The sequence below is a fragment of the Ammodytes marinus genome (genome assembly GCF_949987685.1).
Source record: "Ammodytes marinus genome assembly, chromosome: 23".
In the NCBI taxonomy this organism is placed as follows: Eukaryota; Metazoa; Chordata; class Actinopteri; order Uranoscopiformes; family Ammodytidae; genus Ammodytes; species Ammodytes marinus.
Genome location: NC_137227.1, coordinates 19,836,143 through 19,851,142, shown reverse-complemented (window position 1 = coordinate 19,851,142; position 15,000 = coordinate 19,836,143). Strand labels below are relative to the sequence as shown.

Here is a 15,000-nt window from a genome sequence, read left to right as displayed (position 1 = left end):
AGAGAGAGAGAGAGAGACACAGAGAGAGAGAGGGGGAGAGAGAGAGAGAGGGGGAGAGAGAGACACAGAGAGAGAGAGAGAAAGAGAGAGAGAGAGACACACACACACACACACTACAGTCGGTGTCAAAGCCCCCGGAGCCCCGTTAAAGCCCCCTCCCTCCCTGCAACATGGCTGAATCTCACACCGAGTCACTAAGTCAATTCCCGGTGCAGAGGATCATGGCAGTTGGCTCTCAAACTGCCGAGCAAACCGCCAATTTTTAGCCATTTTTTTAGGTTAATTTGTTTTATCCTCTTTCATCAGTTACTGGGAACGAGGGCAGGTGTCACGAGCCCCAGCCGTTACCCCCTCTCCCTCCCTCCTCTCTTTCCTTCTCTCTCTGTCTCTCTCTCCTTCCATCTCTCTTTCTCTCTCTCTCCCGCAACATGGCTGAACAGTAACCCGACCTCACGAGACCTCTCAAGTCTTTTTGTCGCGGGTCAGTTAGCTTCGACACACGGACATTGTTCAGAGCTAACGGTCGAAAGTATTTTAAGCTAATTCTCGCTCGTCTCTGTCGGTCGGTTCATCTCTTTGACTTACCGTTACCGGGAGGGCAGGTGCTGCAGTCCGGGGCATAGCCTGCTGCTTCTATATATAGACTACAGATCATTACGTCCATGTTCAAATCTCATTCATTCTTTTATCTCACACTATCGCCCGCCAGGCTTCCGTACTAAAACTAAAAAAATATATTTAAACAAAAATTTAAATTAAAAAAACGAGGCGATCCGTTTCTTCCCCGAGCCCGAGGATGACGGGTCGGTCACCGAGCAGGGCAGATGGAGGTTTCCGCCTCCTCTCTCTCTCTCTCTCTCTCTCTCTCTCTCTCTCCCTCTTCCTCCCTCTCGCTCTCTCCCTCTCTCTCTTCTTTCCTCTCTCACTCTCTCTCTCTCTGGCTCTTTGGCTCTCTTCCTCCCTCTCTCTCCCTCTCTTTCTCTCTTCTTCCCTCTCTCACTCCCTCTCTATCTCTGTGCTCTGTGCATGTGTGTCCACGCGCCGGATCATAGCACAAGGGCAGGACACGCGTGAACCCGTGGGCACGCGCCTGCTATACCCATCCATACCCGTTCGTTCATTCGCATTAAACCCAACAGTGTTATACCAATATGCTCTTGCAGTACAGTAGAATGTACTAACCTTCTATTCTAGAACCCAGTGGGCTATAACGTTCTATTCACTTGGCTCAAAGTGGCCAAGGACTGAACGATACAAATGATCGAAAATATTGATTAAATATATTTTATTTTAATTACTAAAATGATTTACTTAAAAAACACTTATTTTTTACAGTAGATACTGTAGTTATAGACGTCATAAGGGGAGCATGGCCAGTGCCCCAGTAACACCCACCTAACCTGGACCGATAGCCATACTGTTTGAACTGCCGGACATAGGGTCAACAAAACAAGGGCTCTTTACTGTCAATTTGGCCAAAATAATAATCAGATTTATCAATATTTAAAAAAAAGTGTTTTACTGTTTATCATTTTCCACAAGTCCAAATAACAATTTTCTTCAAAGTAAAATACACATCACAAAGATTTGGACAGAAATTCTGGATATGGTCAACTGTACAGTGTGGTCAGAGGCATAATTTGTATTTTGAGTTTGCCAGTACAAAGTAGCCCATAGTCTAGATAGGCCAACGTTTTATTATTTACTTGTAAAACCGTGAAAATAGAAAAAGAACAAACTTAATTTTCGTATTTACAGAAGCATTAACAGCAAAACACAGGATTTACAAACAGCTCATAAAATATAATCAGCCCTAGATACATTTGCAGCAGTGTTATGCCGAGGTGCTGCCCACAAGAACTATTCAAAGTATAGCTCAAAAAGGTTAATTTAGTCTAACTTGATAAGCAGAATAGTTACAAACACACACACACACACACACACACACACACACACACACACACACACACACACACACACACACACACACACACACACACACACACACACACACACACACACACACACACACACACACACACACACACACACACACACACACACACACACACACACACACACACACACACACACACACACACACACACACACACACACACAATTTAACTGTTGAAAGTATTGGTGGTAGTGGCAGTAAGACATTGTAGTTGGATAATATTAGCAGTAAGTGTCACAAGTTATTTAGCTGTATGAATGAGGATGTGCCTATATACAGTATCAGAGTGCAGTGCCCTGTTTCAGCCTGAAGGGGGAGACAGAGACGGTAGTATTACATTTTTACATTGGTGAAAGTACTAATATCACACTGTTAACATAGGCTACGTCACAACTAGAAATCCTATGTTGAAAATTTTATTTGTATGCGCACACACACACACACACACACACACACACACACACACACACACACACACACACACACACACACCCCCTCCCTCCATTTTCCTGATTAAATTTACAACACCTGCACCATCACAACATACAAAAAAAAACAGAACAGAAATAAATAAAAAAATTATCAAAAAAAGGCAAATCTATCCTATGTTACATTTATAAACTTTTACTTTAGTATTCGAATTAAAAATACTAATCACAAACCTTCATATTTTAGGAGCAGAAACCATTAAATTATATAATTAAAAAATATTTTCTGTCAATGGACTAATTGATTAATAGTTTCAGCTTTATTTGTATAAACTTGGGTAATTTTATTTATAATAAATTATATTTTTAAAAGTCCTTGGTATTTCTTGTCACTTCAGTAAATTAACTGCAGGCTCTGTGAATGTAAACAAACCCCCTCCTCTGAAACTACACAGTGCACCTTTAAGGTTCAGGGCAGATCCTGGAATTAGGCCGCCACAGCTGGTGTACATCCTGTTGGTGTGTGTGTGTGTGTGTGTGTGTGTGTGTGTGGACCCTATAGAAATACCCCATAATAGAAAAGAGTGCGACAGCAAGTGTTTCTAATGTTATATCCACAATTCTACATTTTCTGGTTCTACTCACACACACACACACACACACACACACACACACACACACACACACACACACACACACACACACACACACACACTCCTCCCTCCATATATCCTGGCTAGATCTTGAGACCCTTTTCAAACTTCAAGCTCATCCACACACACACAAACTCACACGGTATCACTCAACTCAAAATCTGATTCTTAAGACGACATTTTTGGGGCGATATTTGGGGGACTGAATTCACTGCTACACAAGGTAAGGACGCTCATTGATACATTTTAATACAACTTTCTGACTCTCCCTCACGTGTAACATAACATTTTTTTTTAATAATTTTAACAGAAAATCACTGCATGGTAGGGTCACATTTTAACTTATAGAAGCTTTGCCACTTTATAACTTACTCACTAACATTAAAATCCGGTGTGTATACACAGCCTAGGCTCTGTAAACGGGCATGTTGCTGCTAGCTTAGTTTGTTTTTATGTAAACAAAGGGGCTGCACAGACAGTTAACTCTACAGGTGAAACTGATATGTATTATGTTGAACATGTTTTGATTCTACTGCTAAGAAAAAACCTGGACGTATTGTACAGCAGAAGGTATAAAATCCATGTGCCATCACCGAAGGCTTTACCTCATGTAGATGGCGATGCACCGACAGTGTTGTTGTTATTACTCAGAATTCTTCAAGGGGGCGACAGAAGTTACGCACCGTAGCTTTAATGTTAAATTCATCTCAGCTTAGACAATGATTAGTATAAGTATGAAATGTTCGTTCAAAATACTGTCTATGTTTTAATATCTGTCCCGATCACGTAAACATAAAATGGACTTAAAGGCGCTACGAGGAACTTTTAAATATTTCTGAAACAGTCTCATTTTTCCTCTGATGATCATAAATGACATGTAACAGCAAACGAGACCATCAGTGCAAAGAATGGTGTTTTTATATAGTTTTTTCTTAATGTCTTTGTCATGGGTATACGCTCACCCAGGAACAACAGCTGGCGTGGTAAAAACACTACCGCTTTTGTCCAAAAGGGGGGCGCTAGAATGAACACAAACTGAAAGTCCCTCTGAGCACCTTTAAATGAATGGCGATTTTAAAATGTGATTCTTCTTTGCTTCTGTGTTGTTGTTGTGTATCTTAGGCCTATATGTTGTTTTATATTGTATTTTTTTACAGCGCTTTGGTCAATTATAACTAATGTTGTTTTTTAAACGTACTGTATAAATAAATCAGACTTTGACTTTGGCTGTATTTGTGTCTTTCATAGATGGTCATTTTGTTTAACTTAACGATATCATCATGAAGCTTTGCCCAGTTCATTACTGACAATAAAACAATAATTTTTATGATAATACTTTTTTTTCTTAAATGTTTAAATAAGTAAATTTGGCAGTATCTATCCAACTATGTGTACATTTGCATCTTTTTAAACAAGGTGAGATGTTTGGTTCAGAGTATTGTAAAAAAGAATGTTGAGATACTGTCCATTAACCACCCAGGAACAACAGCTGGCGTGGTAAAAACACTACCGCTTTAGTCCAAAGGGGCGTTGCAAGAATGAACACAAACTAAAAAGTTACTCGGAGCACCTCTAGATGAATGACTAAAATGCGATTTTAAATAATTTCTTCTTCTGTGCTGTGTTTGTGTCTCTAATAGATGCTGTCTCCTTGGTGCTGCCTGAGTGTGTGTGCGGTGTTATGGACATTTTCGCTCCCCGTCCGATCGTTCTCCCGCGGTGCGAGCCAAGCGTCCTGTAAGGAATTGCTACCCGGACACATCCGCGTCCAACCGAAAGAACAGAAGCACAACTACGTCACGCTACGCACATCCGCCCGTTACTACCTGCCTGGACAGCTGGTTACAGGTAATAAATAACTATCGTTTTTAAAACTATAGTGCGTATCTTTCTGTCGCCCCCATGAGGAATTATGAAGGAATTACAACAACACTGTCGGTGCATCGCCATCTACATGAGGTAAAGCCTTCAGTGATCGCGCATGGATTTTATACCTTCTGCTGTACGTCCAGGTTTTTTTTCTTAGCAGTAGAATCAACAACTGAAACATTTCTTGGGCGCTTCTTCTTAGGATTTTTCTGAGCTTCTGCACCAGTGTCGGACACACACACACACACACACACACACACACACACACACACACACACACACACACACACACACACACACACACACACACACACACACACACACACACACACACACACACACACACACACACACACACACACACACACACACACACACACACACACCAGTTTGTAAACGCAGCCATACTGAGAAATACAGAGAGAGTTTTGTGGAGCTGATAATAGGCTTAATCAACTCTGTGTCAACTCCTTTGGCGATGGCTTGAATGTAACCGACATTCATTTATATGAAAATGTTACGCACTATAGCTTTACATTCATATTCAAATGGCTTCATTGGAAAACTAAAGCCTTGGCAAGTCAAAACAAAAATCAATAAAGTATTTGATAAACAAACATTTCGACAATTTTTTTTCTTGCGTCTTCAGTAAAAAGTTACGCACTATAGCTATAAATTCAAATTATGCAACAAAAAATGTGTTCATAAAAATGTCCGTTTTGGCAAATGGTCTTTTGTTTTCTTCAGTAACTGTCCGAAGCTCTCGGGACTTCATGGGTTTCCTGCTGCAGGCCCGTAGAGTGGACCACAGGGCCGGAGCAGAAGCAGGGGCAACGGGTGGCGCTGTACCCAGGTCCAGAGCTGACAGGCTGGGCACGGGTCTGGTGGGCGGCGTCTGGACACTCACTCCCCCAGGAACCCAAACCCTGCGCTGCCTCTCGGACGACGACACACTCACACACTCGGACAAACAGCTGAAGAGGAACCTCTCGTTTGTGTGGAAGGCCCCCGATGCTCCCGTGGGAGACATCAGGTTCTAGTGAGTGTTGTAAATGACCTCATCTCTTTACTCAAAGATATCATCATGCAACTTGGCTAGTCGATAACTGATATTCTTAAAAATAGTAATTATCTTTTCTGAAATGTTAGAATAAATATGCAACATTTTCGATATTTCACTATGTGTACATTCACGTTGTCAAACATCCCTAAGAATCCCATTATAATGTGGAAATGTGGATCATAATTTACTTACCTTTTTGAATAATTGCGTCATTTATACCTGTTTGTCGTTGCAGCATCACGGTGGTTCAGTCCTACTTCGTGTACTGGGCCGGGATCCAGTCAGCCCTGGTGCATGATGGGAGTCGGAGTCCGTCTTTCTTCTCAGCTAATTCCAGAGGGTTGGAAGCTAGTACCACTGTTTTGCCCAACGTAACAAAAGTGCAAAACTTAACCAGTCCTCTTTCCCCTACTACCCTGCCCCCACTTAGGAAAATCCAGTCGGAAGGAAAAGAGGCAAAAATAAACGTCAGGGATACAACACCGCAACATGTTCCTAAAACAAATGACAGCACGTTCAATTCTAGAACCACCACGATAGCTATACATTCAACTAATCACAAATATCCTTCGAGATCTACACTCCAAAACCGAATAGGACCTCCTCTCCAAGACCAAACGAGTTCAGTAAAGTTCAAGATACAGAATAGTACGTCACAGCCCTGGAGTTCTAGCCCAACTCAGTCCCAAATGAGTCTAATTAAGGATGACGTCGGTCGCCAGTCCCTTACAGATAACTCTCACCGAAAGCAATTTCTTGAATCTGAAACTCCTTCATCTGAACCTTATTTTCGGTCCCAAACTGGTGCAACTCAGACATTTTCCTTCTCCCAGGCATCTAAGACATTTCTGAAGGCACAAACCCATTCACCAAACCCAATTCTTCAATCCGAATCTCATACGTTTCAATCCCACACGACGTCATCCTTACAGACGCTTACCAACAAACCTGTGAATGTCTCTTCCTACTATCAGACCATGAGCAACTTACCCAAAATTCAGCCTGAAAATACTTCATCTGGACCCACAACTAGGCAAACAAAATCACCCCAACCCCATTTCCAAACAATAACACCTAAAAGTAGCCCTCCCGAACCCATGCTATTACACAATTTTCCCCAAGCCTCGTCCCAAACTATCCCAACTCAAACTGAGGTACACACTGACATCCCTAAGACAGAGCAGTTCGAATTTGTCACACCACCTAAAATCTTGAGTGTTACCCGCCAACCATCGCCTCAACACCTTACCCAAACTGTTACAATGCCGGGACAAACCTTCGAATGGAAGCACCTTCATCAAACCTCGGTAACTCCTCAATCCTTGAACCGTCTACTGCCTTTCACAACAAGGTCTGACCCAAACTTCACACTGGATGAGGGTAAAAATGACAAAGATCTTAAATCTCACGTTAAAATCCAAACCATAAGCCCAATCTTTACCGCTATTACCTCAACCACTGTTTCGCCTTATTTTTCAAGGTCTACTCGCCTGTCTACACTCCATCCATCTACCCTTGTTCCTTCTACTTCTCCCACTCCTATAGATCCTTCTGCAGGTTCAACCCTTGTATCCAAACTAACTTCTTTCTCATCTTCTCCCCTCTCCTCCGAATCGAGAACATTTCCAGCCCTGACTGCCCTTCCGTCTCCATCCCCGATATCAATTCCAAACCATTTTGCCTCTGTTCAACCGTTCGAACAATCTCCTAGGCCACACACTACTAAACAACCTTCCCCAAATTCTACCAAATCACTACCAACCCTGGGCCCTTTATCGAATTCTTCCTGGTCTTTCTTGTACCCCAACAAAAATTTGACATCTTCCACATTTTCTACTAATTCTACTCCTCCATCTGTACGACCATTCACAAATTCACAGGCACCTTTTTCTTTTACGATACCCTCCTCAAAATCTACCAAACTGTCACCATCCTTTGGCCCTTTGTCTAATGTTTGGTCGTTCTTGACTTCCAGAATACGTGCGACATTTTCCTCAACTTCTTTTCCAACCACCTCTCCTACTATTACTACCCCCTCAGCAAGACCATTCTCAACTTCTCCTATGCCATTAACTTCTACAAAACCTTCCATAAACGCTACCGAATCACTACCATCCTTAGGCGCTTTGTCAAATTCATTCTTGACGTCCAAAACAAGTTCGAAATTGTCCTCAAATAGTAATTCAACCATCTCTACTACTACTCCATCCGTACAAACCTTCCCAAATTCACAGGCATCATTATCTTCTAGGCAACCTCCCTTAAACTCTACCAAATCACTACCATTCTTAGGTTCTTTATCAAATTCTTCTCGGCCCTTCTTGACCTACAAAATGAATTCGACCTTTTCGAAATCTTCCAATTCAACCATCTCTACTACTCCTACTCCATCTGTACGACCATTCTCAACTTCTCCTATGCCATTAACTTCTACGATACCTTCCTCAAAATCCAGGCAATCAAAACCAACCTTAGGTTCTTTATCGAATTCTTCATGGGCTTTCTTGACCTCTAAAACAAGTTTAAAATTGTCCTCAACTAGTACTTCAACCATCTCTACTCCTACTCCATCTGTACAACCATTACCAAATTCACAGGCAACATTCTCTTCTAGGCCACCTCCCTTAAACTCCCCCCAATTACCATCCTCCTTGGGTGCTCTATCTAGATCTTTTTGGTCTTTCTTGAGCCCCAAAACAAATTCGACATTTTCCAAAGCTTCCTATTCAACCATCTCTACCACTACTACTCCATCTGTACGACCATTCTCAACTTCTCCTATGCCATTAACTTCTACGATACCTTCCTCAAAATCACAACCATCCTTCGGCCCTTTATCTAATTCTTTCTTGATCTCCAAAACAAGTTCGAAATTGTCCTCAACTAGTACTTCAACCATCTCTACTAATACTCCATCTGTACGACCATTCACACATTCTCAGACGTCATTCTATTCTACAAAACCTTCCTCACATACTACCAAATCACAACCATCCTTAGGTTCTTTGTCAAATTCTGCATGGGCTTTCTTGACCCCCAAAACAAATCCAACATTTTCCAAAACTTTCAATCCAACCATCTCTCCTACCATTACTACCCCCTCAGTAAGACCATTCTCAACTTCTCCTATGCCATTAACTTCTACAAAACCTTCCATAAACGCTACCGAATCACTACCATCCTTAGGCCCTTTATCTAATTCTTTCTTGACCTCCAAAACAAGTTCGAAATTTTCCTCAACTAGTACTTCAACCATCTATACTCCTACTCCATCCGTACGACCATTCCCAAATTCACAGGCATCATTCTCTTCTAGGCAACCTCCCTTAAACTCTACCAAATCACAACCATCCTTAGGTTCTTTGTCAAATACTTCTCGGTCTTTCTTGACCTCCGAAACAAATTCGACATTTTCCAAAGCTTCCTATTCAACCATCTCTACTACTACTACAACATCTGTACAACCATTCTCAACTTCTCCTATGCCATTAACTTCTACGATACCTTCCTCAAAATCCAGGCAATCAAAACCAACCTTAGGTTCTTTATCGAATTCTTCATGGGCCTTCTTGACCTCCAAAACAAGTTTAAAATTGTCCTCAACAAGTACTTCAACCATCTCTAGTCCTACTCCATCCGTACGAGCATTCCCAAATTCACAGGCATCATTCTCTTCTAGGCCACCTCCCTCAAACTCCCCCCAATTACCATCCTCATTGGGTGCTCTATCTAGATCTTTTTGGTCTTTCTTGAGCCCCAAAACAAGTTCCACATTTTCCTCAACTTCAAAAATTTCTACTACAACCGCAATACATTCCACCACTACATCGAATTCCCCATCTTACCCCAACTCATTAGAAACGACATCTTCTTCTTCTATGGTGCCTTCCGAGTCTACCTCCGCTCACCCAGAACCATCTCCAGCCCCTCGCCGCGATATCTACAACCCTTTCACATCCACTTCTTTGTCCCACGGGCCTTCGCAAGAACTCACCCAAGCTCCAAAGTTACTTATAAATAACCATTTCGCATTAGCTGATCCCGAGTTAAATCGCGACCTTCCAACACTAAAAACAATAGTTCACCCTATTCCCGAACCCCATCCGAACTTGGACCCAAATTTCAAAGTAAATCTCGACCACGTGTTGAAACCAAACGTGCCCAAAACTGATACAAAACCAAAACGTCCATCCAATCCGCCTGGAACTCCGAACAAGGAAGGGAAGTATCCAGATATTATACCCAGATATAGTGCCTTGGAGCTGGGTATGCTTCTGGGTTGCTCCGCCGGCCTAGGCATGGTTCTAGTGGTCGGAGTAAGATACATGTACCGTGAGGCTTGTCGTAAACGCACAGGGGTGACTCTAAATAACCGGGAGAGAGACTTTGAAAGAGGAGACAGAGGGTTGATACATGTGCAGGAATGTGGAGATTTGGTCAGAGTCCGCAGAATCAGAGAGAACAGTTTTGTGTTGCTGGCGGAGTATGACAGAGTAGCACCGCCGGTAGACTGAAATACAGGCTAGCATACAAACATGTAGATAGTTTAAGATACCAGACAGTTTTTTTGAAATCATAGTGGTTATTTAAGAGATGACGAGGAACCTTTAAATGTTTGGGAAACGGTCTAATTCTTTCCTCTGATGATAATAAATTACATGTAACAGCAAACGAGACCATCAGTGCAAAGAATGTTATTTTTATAAAGTTATATAAATGTGGCCTATGACATACTAGCAACACCTGTAGACTGAAATACAGGCTAACCTACACATATCAGACAATGTTATTATTTAAGAAACTACGAGGCACTTTTAAATATTTCTGAAACAATCGAATTTTTCCTCTGATGATCATAAATTACATGTAACCGCAAACGAGACCATCAGTAGTAAAAAGAATGCTATTTTTATAAAGTTATACAAATGTGGCCTATGACCTTAGCCTTTTGCAATAGACATCGTAGTTTCAACCAAGTGAATTTGAAAGAAGAAAATGTACAAGCCGTTGTTGACATACACCATTTGGTGGACACTTTAGTTGTGTTTTTTTCTTAGCGTGTATCAGAAATATTAATAGAAACTACATAAACATACAGTATGGTTATGAGTTTAGTGACATAAGGGCTGTACGTCCAGCTCTTTCATTTCTTGTATAGATAAAATGTTGGATTTTGCATGCTGACACTTATAACTAACCAACGCCTACATACTGTGTGCACATTGTAATCAGGATTTTGTCTCACTGATGTTCCTGTACTAAATATGAATATATTTTCTTTGTAAATTGTCATGTTAAGTCATATGAATACACATAATAATAAAGCATATTTTTTTAGTATTAAACATCGTGTATTTCTTTATTCTAGCTCATGTAGCGTGAGGTTTTTTTGGATAGCAGTGTAGTGCAGAAAACAAACAATTATTTTTGTTTGTAGATTTATTTATTTTTTACTCTTTTAGATGTAGTAAAAAGTAAAACAAACACACCCATACATGTCCTGCTCAATAACTTTCACCCCAAAAATTCTGGCAATACAATCACACTGTAAACAGACAGAGGCTTGACCTTTACTGGAAGTCAATTAAAGGAATAATTCACAATTTTGTATTTTTAGCTTTTCGCTTTTTATCCCACTCTCTGGTTCAAGACAAAGCGACAGAAACCGTTCCTGTAACTGTGCGTGCATTTTTTTGAAGAAGAAATGGGCAAAGGTCCGGTAGAATCATCGGTAGTTAGCTTAGCTCAAACACTGGTAGTCAATGGGTAGCGTTAGCCTGGGTCTTCTGACAGTCAAAAGTGTAACTTCACAACATCACTAAATGCTCCTGTGCGCTTGTTGGGACTTGTTTATTTACCATGGTATGTTGTGCTTGTTATTTTTTTGTACTTTATGTTTAGTTTAAGTTTGATATTTGTCTAAAATGACAAAAACAAGTCTCATCTACATAAAGATGCTTTCAGAACATTTGTTTTTAATCAAATAATTTCGTCAGTTTTTAGCTTTGAAAAAAAATCCTACTCAATACTGTCAGAACTTTGTGGTCCAGGTAAGAAATGAAATATCTTCGTGAACCAAATATTTGGTCTTGATCCAAATTATAAGGCAAATTATTTGGCGAGGAATGTTATCAAATTGTGTACAAATACATAGAAATTTATGTAAAAAAGACTGATATTATGCCTGTTAAAGGTGCTACGAGGAACTTTTAAATATTTTTGAAACAGTTTTAACATTAAACGAGACCATCAGTGCAAAGAATGTTATTTTTATATAGTTTTTCTTAATGCCTTTGTCATGGGTATACGCTCACCCAGGAACAACAGCTGGCGTAGTAAAAACACTACCGCTTTTGTCCAAAGGGGGGCGCTAGAATTAACACAACCTGAAAATTCCTCGGAGCACCTTTAAATTAAGACATACCTTCATCATTTGGATAAATAATTTCTTACGTCAACACCATCCCAAAAATCAAAAAAATAATCAATCGTTATTATAACTTTATATTAACATGTCACATAATCCAGCATTAGTTACTTCCTATCAAGAACATCAAAGTAAAATGTAACAAAAAGGTCCAAGTTTTCTGGCAGTTGCAGCTACGAGAACGACTAAAAAGTAGAAAAAGTAAGAAAATACCAGGAAAAAATAAAAAACAAACACAATGGTCCCAGTAACTAACCCCACCCGCCCGTCCTGTTGCTGTCGGGAGGTGATATGTATATAAACCAACACTCCCTTTGGTATAAAAAGCGGAAAAAATATCCACTTTTTTTCCGAGTACTTCATATAAAAATAGAACTTTTGATTCTTTTTAAATATATAATTTGATGGAAAAAAATAAGAGTTTATTGTTGCCGTAGAAAAAGGAGAGAAAATAGTCCCCCTCTGTCGCACTGAGGTCTCTGTTGATAGGTTGTGATAAGGCACGTACTACTGTCAGTATCCATCCGCCGAAGTCCAACGTCACAGCACTAACACACACACACACACACTGGTGCAGATACGAATCACAGAAAAACGCAGATTTGCTCCTCATCAGATGGGTTGAAGCATCGACAGTTTCATTGCCTGAAAGGGAGAAAAAAAAGGCAGAAAGTTTTTAAAATTCTGATAAAAAGTTGAACAAAAGTGAAATATTTTGAGGATTTCAAAGGCAGTTTGGTGCGTGAATCCACCAGCGGATACCAGCAGAAAAAAAAATGGACAGATCACCATTCTCTGAGCTTTATGACTACAGTGCATTTTTCGAATTCATTGTAATCTTTCTGTCAAAATTAAAGAAATCACAAACATTTCTATCACCACGTGACCTGGTGACATCTTCAAATGTCTTTGTTTTCCCAACCAAAATATACACTTCTTAAAGATATTAAATTAAAGATAAAACAAAAAAGGAAAAGAAAATTACCCTTAAATGATTATTCGATGATTGCTATTGTCACTGGATTAATGGAATTATCATGTTCAGGGTTCCAACAGCGATAGATAGGCAAGCGCTCTAATGCAATCACAGTGAAGCAGCAAATAGTCCAAAGATTCTTTACGATAATATAATTAAATATATCACGTAATATCAGCTCAATATCACATGATCACAACAGATTCTCGAATTTCGATTATTAACGACAAAAAAATAAGAATTATCCAATTATTGTAATGAAATCAATTAATCAATTAATTAGGTTTTTGTCTTGGGGGTCGGTGTGTTCTACTCACTCAGAACAGGTTTGGAATGCGGCCCTATCTCAACAACAGACTAGACTGTAGGAGAGGAGAGAGGTTAGTGTGTTAACCAGTGTATGTGTGTGTGTGTGTGTGTGTCTGTCTGTCCCTGTGTGTGTGTGTGTGTGTGTGTGTGTGTGTGTGTGTGTGCGTCTGTCCCTCTGTGTGTATGTATGTGTGTGTGTCCTTCTGTGTGTGCGTGTGTGTCCCTCTGTGTGTGTGTTTGTGTGTGTGTGTGCGTCTGTCCCTCTGTGTGTATGTATGTGTGTGTGTCCTTCTGTGTGTGCGTGTTTCCCTCTGTGTGTGTGTGTGTGTGTGTGTGTCCCTCTGTGTGAGTCTGTCTGTTTGTCTGTGTCCCTCTGTGCGTGTGTGTGTGTGTGTGTGTGTGTGTGTGTCTGTCCCTCTGTGTGTGTGTGTGTGTGTGTGTGTGTGTGTGTGTGTGTCCCTCTGTGTGAGTCTGTCTGTTTGTCTGTGTGCGTCTGTACCTCTGTGTGTATGTATGTGTGTGTGTGTTTCCCTCTGTGTGTGTCCCTCTCTGTCTGTCTGTCCGTCCGTCCGTCCGTCCGTCTGTGTGTCTGTGTGTCTGTCTGTCTGTCTGTCCCTCCGTGTGTGTGTTACCTTCTGTCTGCTGGTCATCCATGTGCGTATACTGGGCACCAGCACTGAGCCCAGTAGGATCTGAGCCGGGTGGTAGATCAACAGAGGCACCGAGATGAGAGAGAGGTGCTCGTAGCCCGCAAACACTATCTTCAGCATGGGGATACCTGTGTGTGTGTGTGTGTGTGTGTGTGTGTGTGTGTGTGTGTGTGTGTGTGTGTGTGTGTGTGTGTGTGTGTGTGTGTGTGTGTGTGTGTGTGTGTGTGTGTGTGTGTGTGTGTGAGAGAGAGAGAGAGAGAGAGAGACAGAGACAGAGAATGAGAGAGAGAGAGTGGGTTTCCCGATTAGTAAACAATAACTATTTTATGGGGTGTTTTCACATGTATATTGGACAGTTAAACCTGCAGTGTGTAGAATTTTGGGTTTTATTTCCTAGCAGATTTTGTAGAAAGTAATTATAATATCCATAAGTACATTTAATTTAGTGCATAATAGCTGAAAAAAATGTTTTGAATTATTATTTTTTCCCCTTAGAAAGGGTCTCATACATGTCCATATTTCTGCATCTTGAAAGTGTCATAGTTGGAATGTCATCAGGTGCATTGTTTAAAATGTAGAATTGTCCTTGTCCTTGAAGGCCACTGTAGCTTCTGTTATTATTCTAAAGGGGTGGGGTTACCCAGGGAGCGTTGCATTCTAGAACTTTC

At 40.8% G+C, this 15,000-nt stretch overlaps 1 protein-coding gene across 1 annotated transcript in view; it reads right to left on the bottom strand.

Annotated features, from left to right (window-relative positions):
- Positions 1-11,031: 11,031 nt before the first annotated feature.
- Positions 11,032-15,000, bottom strand: part of slc10a7 (solute carrier family 10 member 7) — an 18,295-nt gene continuing 14,326 nt past the window's right edge. Inside the window, exons 11-12 of the mRNA XM_080052333.1 lie at positions 14,315-14,460; positions 11,032-13,042 (exon numbers count right to left, since the gene is read on the bottom strand). Coding sequence (XP_079908459.1) covers positions 13,010-13,042; positions 14,315-14,460 — 179 coding nt within the window. The 3' untranslated portion in view covers positions 11,032-13,009. The remainder of the gene's footprint in view (positions 13,043-14,314; positions 14,461-15,000) is intronic.